Consider the following 8,361-nt stretch of genomic DNA (forward strand, 5'->3'; position numbering starts at 1 on the left):
AATGCATAATTAATTCAAAACAATGTGATTAAATAAGCATTACATTTGACAAAGTAATCTGAATGCTAACAGGAGGTGCAGGGATGTAGCTTACCTGCCCCAAAGCCAGAATACACATGCAATAAAAGAAAATAGGTAAGGACAACTGTGGCACAGTGGATGATGCGATGTGATATGTTAAGAGATGTGCTAGAAGTGATGGAGGGGAAAATGTCACATTACAATTTCTCATTTACTTTCTGCCCGTCGTATAAAGAGACATAATTTCCATTACCAAGTTATTCTGATTGTTTACTATCTTCTGCCCTCGTGTATTTCTGCATACATGTATAACCATGTGTAGAAGGAAATTGTCAAATTTGTTGCGATAACTACAGATTTCTGTCCCCTCACCCACCAAATTTCGATGATCATAACTTTCAGGAGAATGAGTCTATTCAATTCGTCTTAACTTTCAAGAAAATGGATACTTTTAATGAAATTCTCTACAAATATACCTTGGAATATTATTAGATTAATTTCACTTCTTTAAAAAGGTTTCTCAATGTCAACTTCTGGTATTGACATAAAAACGGCGAAGTCTGTCCCTGTCTAATTTTAAGGTTTTCATTTCAAGTTTTAATTTGCTATTTGTAAACAACTACGATAAATTACTGAAAGGAATATTTACCAAGTTCACAAATTTAAATATTTGATACAAGATACTTTTCAACGTGCTTTTATTTATATGATTTTTTCATTCCATGTTCATCTCATTCATTGTTTGCAATGTTCTCTCTCTCTCTCTCTCTCTCTCTCTCTCGCATACTCCCGGTTTGATTTCTTTATTACACAAATATCACGTTCCAATTTTGCAATTCAACATGGCACATCCAAAAAGTATGGGCATCATTTTGCTGGAACTCACACACTTCATTGCTTTACGTAAATTTTTACCTCTGCCAAGGAAGGAGGTTATGTTTTCATCGGCATTGGTTTTGTAACGAAGGATCTGTTATCGATGCACTGAAAGGGTGTCGATATCCGATCTAGTCACATATAAATTTTATAAGGCAAAACAGACGAAGTCAGGTTGAAGGTGAAAAGACAGTAATTCTGGTTTGTTTATTGCGATGTCGTACGTGTGTCAGCCTCTGATATACAGCTTCGTGTTAGTTTGTTGAAGTTGGTTGATGGTCGTTGGCGCTATGTCGTAGCACGAGTGGTTGTCAGAGCCTGTGAATGCACGTCCAATCGCAATGCTGTCTAGCCGAAGTGAGAGATTTGAGCTTGGCGGGCTTGAAGGAACGTTTCCCGCACATGCGCATGGGAAGACTTCCGGTGGCCACCCGGAAGTAGTCCCATTCTGCGCATGCGCGCTGAACCCTACCCAGTAGCATCACTACAGTTTGTTCATCTGTCCGTCTGTGTGCGAAATAACTCAAAAAGTTGCGAACAGTATTTGATGAAATTTGCAGGAAAAGTTGTTAATGATACAAGGAACAGATGATAAAATTTGGTAGTGATCCGGGAATTTTTATGGATTCTTGAAGGATTTCTCATTTGTTATATTTACTTTACATGAAGTATTACAATGTTACGTTCTTTGATTATCTCCCTTAAAAACACGTTCATCGTTTCCACGTAATATATGGTGGCGTTGCTGTTTTCAAAGTTTATTTTTGTTTCTCTATTAGTAATTTTACTTGCATATCTATCTTAAAAAGAGCTTGGTGGAGGTCTGAGCCCGCCAAGTGCTTTTCTAGCTTTTATCTATTTTCTTTTTCATGCCGTGTTCAGCTCTATGTATTTTTATTCAGTCACACACACACACATACACACACACACACACACACACACACACACACACGTATTTTTGTATGTACATTTGTATACATTTATGTGTGATATGTGTGTCTGTGTGTGTGAGTGAGTGAAGGGGTGTGTTGTCATGTATTAATACATACATAAATACATATGAATACATCTTTTTGTATGTGTGTGAGTGTGAGAGAGAGACAGAATGATGTCTAAGTGGCACTCTCTCTCTCACACACATATGCACACATACATACAAGAAAGATGTATGCCTATTTCTTTATGTATGTACATATACATGACATCACATCCCTTCACTCACTCTCTCTCTCTCACACACATATCCATTTCATCTGATGATCGATATTGTATGTATATGTATCTGTGTGTGTGAGTGTGTGTATGTGACATATGACAATTGTCAGGAAAAAGCAGAGAAATTTTCTTTCTTGATGCTCCTGGTGATGCAGGTAAAACATTTGTAACATTGCTTATCTCCAAAGTAAGGCAACAAAAAAATTTGCAGTTGCTGTACCATTGTCTCGCTTTGCTGCCACCATTCTCCCAGGAGGACAAACAGCTCATTCTGCTTTTAAATTACTACAAAACCTGGTCACAAATGACAGTCCAATTTGTAACATAAGCAAAGATTTAGGTTCACCTTATTTGGGATGAATACACCATGTCACATTAAGGTGCACTGAAAGCTCTTGATAAGGCCTTAAAGGACATCAGATGCTACAATAAATTTATGGAAGGAGTTACATTAGCTTTATCAGGAGACTTTACACAGACATTGCCACTCATTCTGAGACGAACAAGATCTGATGAAATAAAAGCATGCATTAAGTCTTCACACCTATGGAATAAAGTACTGAAATTCTCCTTCAGTACTAATGTGCAAGCTTCATTACATGGGGACCAATGTGCAGAATAGTTTTCACCTGGCTCCTCCAATTAGGAAATGGGAATGTCCCATTTGATGGGAATGGTGATATCATTTTGGGTCATATTGCTATCATGGTGAATCCCCCAAATGAATTGAAGAACAGGGTATTGCCAGACTTAAGTAATAATTATAATTCACATAAATTGATGTGTGAAAGGGCAATTCTTTCTCCAAAAAATGAGGCAGTAGCAAGAATTAGCCATGAATTAATGAATAAGATTCCAACAGTCATTAACAAGTACAAATCAGTTGATTCAGTCCTTGATGAAAATCAAGCTGTCCATTATCCAACAGAGTTCCTTAATTCTCTTGAGCCACCTGGAATTCCTCCACATAAACTTTTTCTGAAGGTAGGAGTCCCAATAAGGCTTCTAAGAAATTTAGATTCTCCTAAATTATGCAATGGGACAAGATTAATTGTGAAGACATTATCACCTAATGTGACAGAAGCTACCATCATCACTGGTTGTGTCTCTGGGGAAGAGGTTTTCATTCCAAGAATTCCAATCAAACCAACAGACATGCCGTTTGAGTTCAAACGAACACAACTCCCAGTGCGACTTTGCTTTGCAATGTCTACTAATAAGGCTCAAGGTCAGTCTTTGAAATCTAATGGCTTGCTTTTCTCATGGTCAGCTTTGTTGGTTGCTCCAGGGTAGGTAGTTTGCAAACCAGAAAACAAAGAATGTTGTTTACCCAGAAGCTCTTATATAATTTTCTTCAACATATTTGGTAGAATTTATCTCCTTTCATAAAAGTGGTAAATTTTGTATTTTTGTTTATTATTATTATTATTATTATTATTATTATTATTATTATTATTATTAATATTATTATTATTATTATTATTATCATTATTATTATTGTTATTACTATTATTATTATTATTATTATTATACTATAAACACATTTTGCTTTTTTCTTCCAATAGGTAAGGACACATTTCATTCCCGGGCAATGCCGGGTGCCTCTCTGCTAGTATATATATATATATATATCCATTCATATATATATATATATATATATATATATATGCATACATATAAATATACATATATATATAGATATACATATACATATATACGTATGTATATGCATACACACATACACATACGTGCACACACATATAAATATATGCAAGCATGGAAAAGTAGATGTGATATCAATGGTGAAGATGATGATGATACATGCATATATATACATGGGTGTGTATATGTGAATATACATATATATTCACACTTACACACACACATACATACATTATCATCATCAGTATTTTAACATCTCCTTTTCCACTCTTGCATATATTTGTATGAGTGTGTAGTGTGTGTGTGTGTGTGTGTGTGTGTGTGTGTGTGTGTGTGTGTGTGTGTGTGTGTATATGCATGTTTGTGTATGTTTGTGTATGTGTGAATTATAATTATTACTTAAGTCTGGCACACACACACATAATTTTCTCCAGAGTACAATAATAATAAATATTTTGTTCTATTTAACAAATATTATTATGGAAATTATTCTTTTCAATCTTTAATGTATCAAAAATAAAAAAATATGAATATGATAATTCTTGCAAAATTTTAATTTTTATGCAAGCTCTCTCTCAATTTCATGTTTTTTTTATTTTCTTTTTTTACTTATCACTTTGTTATTTCTTTTCCTTTAAATTTTCTATATTTGTTCCTGTAAATGAATTATTAATTTTTATTTCTCCATTTCTTTACAAAATTATCTTTCAGTTGGACTATTTAAACAATGATTCAAGAACAAGATCATTTTCCAACAGGATTCAATATCATATTTGACTGTTTATTTTGGGTGTTTTTTTTTTTTTTTTGCTTGTTTTTCTTTTTTTTTTTTTGCTATAAAATATGTATATTTCTTTTTCTGGATTTTGCAACAAATGTAGTTAAAATCATTGTTATTGTTGTTTTATGTAATGGTTTCCATTGTTATTTGTAGTCATCATTGTTCTCTCTGCTTTTGTTATTGTTAGTGTCGTTATTGTTGTTGTTTTCTTCGTATAAAAGTTGAAAAGGAAGTATTTCATTGAAACTGCTTTCAATATTTGTTCACTCTTTACATAAATCATAACTACAACAACAGCAATAATAATGATGATAATAATAATAACAATAATAATAACCCAGACATGAATTAGTAAAGATTTTCTCACACGCAGTGTGTATTTAAAATATAAATATGGGAAAGAAAAAAATAAACAAAACATATACAAAAATATAGTTTTAGTTAACTGTGACTTCTTGAAGTTTAGATTTAATAAATTCTTAAGTCATTCTAACTATTTTCAGATATGGAAATAAGTATGTTTTTTATATAATTTATTTTATACATACATATAAATTACATGCTTCTCTGAAAATGGAAACCAGTCAACCAAGAATTAAGTTTGATAATTAATTTCTCGTTAAGTATGAGGAATTGGGGAATTAATGAAGAGCACTGAACAATTCCTGTGAAAGGGCTTGCACCCATGAACAATGAATTCTAGAAACCAACCACCAGCTTCATGAATAGACTAACTGGTTGTTCTTTAACCACAGATCAGCTGAGCAAAGCTGTGATCAGAAGTATTCCATCTGTTACCATTTCATCTTTTTGTATAGCCAGATCCAGGCATGGTTGTGTGGCTAAGAAGTTCACTTCACAACCATGTGGTTTCAAGTTCAGTCCTTCTGCTGAGCACATTAGACATCTTCTACTATAGACCAGAGCTGACCAATGGAAATTGTATGGAAGGCCATTGTGTGTGTATATGAATATATATATATTAATAGTAATGGTAAGACAACAAACGAATGAAAGAGACCTCGATATTATGTAAATAGAGGTATTTATCTGTAATATAATATTTGACAATTATTCAGTTGCCATAGTAACTGGATAGTTGTGGATGTCAGGGTAGCATATTTTGATTGCCTTGATAACTGAAGAGATGCCGGTGCAGGCTTCTGCCCCGACATCCAAAACTCGGAGTTTTATTATGACAACTGAATAATTGTCACATATTATATATATATATATATATATTAATATTATTAGTAGTAAGGGAATATAATAATTCCAAGCCAACAAGGAAAAAAATTTAATTTATCACACTGAATCAAAAATTCACAATATATTATATATATACATATATATAGAGAATTTAGAGACAAACCGCTATTTAGTTATTCCATCAATAGTGAAATGATATTATCTATAATAACCACATAGAAATTAATTACATATCTTATAATTATTATTCTAAAAATCTCATAACAAATCAGTATATAAGGCGCAGGAGTGGCTGTGTGGTAAGTAGCTTGCTAACCAACCACATGGTTCCAGGTTCAGTCCCACTGCGTGGTATCTTGGGCAAGTGTCTTCTGCTATAGCCTCGGGCCGACCAATGCCTTGTGAGTGGATTTGGTAGACAGAAAGTGAAAGAAGCCTGTCGTATATATGTATATATATATATATATGTATATATATATATATATATATATATATGTATGTGTGTTTGTGTGTCTGTGTTTGTCCCCCTAGCATTGCTTCACAACTGATGCCCATGTGTTTACGTCCCTGTCACTTAGCGGTTCGGCAAAAGAGACTGATAGAATAAGTCCCGGGGTCAATTCGCTAGACTAAAGGCGGTGCTCCAGCATGGCCGCAGTCAAATAACTGAAACAAGTAAAAGAGTAAAAGAGAGAGAGAGAGAGAGAGAGAGAGAGAGAGAGTATATATTCGTACACACAGCAAGATGTTACACATGAATGGTCATAATGAAGAAGAGTTATCTTCTTGAGTCTTGCTGAACCATAAGGGCTAGTTTCCCAGTTTCCATGGCATGTAAGTTCCCCACCTGGATGGGAGGCCGGTCTGTCACAGGATAACTCATTTTTGCCAGCTGAGTGGACTGGAGCAGCATGAAATGAAGTGTTTTGCTCAAAAACACAATGCGTTGTCTGGTTCAACAATTGAAACCAGTATCTTACGATCATGAGACCAACACCTCAATCACTAAGCTACACACCTCTACATGCTCAAAACGCACTTTGCATCATTTTGGCTTTCGACTGACAGCATCCTGCTGGTGAGGTGAGCAGGCCAACATACTCATTGACCAGAGAGCTAGTCTGTCACAGGGTCACCCAATTACAGCCGAGTGTACTGAACCGATGTAAAATGAAGTGTTTTGCACAAGAGCACAAAGCACTGCTTGGTCTGGGAATCAAACACACGATCTAGAGATCATGAATGTAACACTCTAACCACTTGGCTACATACCTTCACACACACACACACACACACACACACACACACGTATATGAGTATATTCCTTTTGTAGTTGGAAATTCACTGTGCACAACTTACAAAGTTCATTTTGTGTGTGTGTGTGTGGTGGTGGTGTTTACATTTTTGCCCATCACTTTTTAAATTTTTGTCCACTTGTTGAAAATCTCTCATGTTGTCCAACTGTCCACATCTCCTGTTCCCCAGGTTCCATTCATGCTATTTCGCCTCCTTATATATATATATATATATATTATATATATATATATATATATATATATATATATATATATATATGCGTGTGTGTATATATTATATATATATACTGTATACATAAAACCATGCCAGCATGGAAGGCAGACTTTAAATGATGATGATGATGCGCACGCGTGTGTGTGTGTGAGTGTCTTTGTCTTTGAGTTTCTCCCTCCACAGCTTGGCAACCAGTGTTGCTTTGTTTACATTCCTATAGCTTAGCAGTTTGGCAAAACTGACTAATAGAATAAGTACCAGACAATAAAAAATATGTACTGGGATCAATTTGCTTCACTGAACCCTTCAAGGCAGTTGTGTAGTAAGAAACTTGCTTCCCAACCACATGGCTCTGGGTTCAGTCCCATTGTGTTGCATCTTGGGCAAGTATCTTCTTCTATAGCCTTGGACTGACCAAAGTCTTGTGAATGGATTTGGTAGATGGAAACTGAAAGAAGCCTATTGTATATGTATACGTATGTAAATACCTATATGTGTTTGTTGTGTCTTTGTGTCTCTGTCCTTGCTATGTTTAAGTACCTTAGTGACTTAGTGGTTCAGCAAAAGAGACTGATAAATAAGTATTAGGCTTAAAAATAAGCCCTGGGGTTGATTTCTTCAACTAAAATCCTTCAAGGCAGTGGTCCAGCACAGCCACACTCAAATGTATATGTATATATATATTATTTAATAACACTTATAGCAGACCAGCAACAGGTTATTCTGTTACTTAATCTCATATGCCCGACTATCTAGGGTTTTGCTGCAAGATTACAAAACTTTAGGTTGCATGGAACTGAGTCAAACAGTTATTAAATGATACATGTAGCTTCAACCAAATGAGTTGAATGCCACTTTCATTTGTCTACTTGCCTCTGAGTGTGCGTGTGTGCATGCGCGTGTATGTGTGTATGTGTGCATGTGCATGTGTGTATATATATCACATGATCACGTGACCGACCAGTCCATCAGATGTAGTTACACATCACTGGTCACAATGCGTTCGCATTGTTTTAGCCTTCGAATGACGCCACCCCACTGGCTAAGCGAGCAGGCCAACAGAAGAA

At 35.0% G+C, this 8,361-nt stretch overlaps 1 protein-coding gene across 1 annotated transcript; it reads left to right on the forward strand.

Moving 5' to 3' along the window:
- The first annotated feature begins 2,817 nt into the window (after positions 1–2,817).
- LOC118766188 lies at positions 2,818–3,405 on the forward strand. The gene has a single exon (XM_036509459.1). The coding sequence runs from the start codon at positions 2,818–2,820 to the stop codon at positions 3,403–3,405; it is 588 nt and encodes a 195-aa protein (XP_036365352.1).
- The last annotated feature ends 4,956 nt before the right edge of the window (positions 3,406–8,361 follow it).

This window comes from Octopus sinensis, linkage group LG15, assembly GCF_006345805.1.
Source record: "Octopus sinensis linkage group LG15, ASM634580v1, whole genome shotgun sequence".
Classification (NCBI taxonomy): Eukaryota; Metazoa; Mollusca; class Cephalopoda; order Octopoda; family Octopodidae; genus Octopus; species Octopus sinensis.

Coding starts and splice junctions, on each gene's coding strand:
- LOC118766188 (XM_036509459.1), top strand. CDS start 2,818: ATGGTGAATCCCCCAAATGAATTGAAGAACAGGGTATTGCCAGACTTA.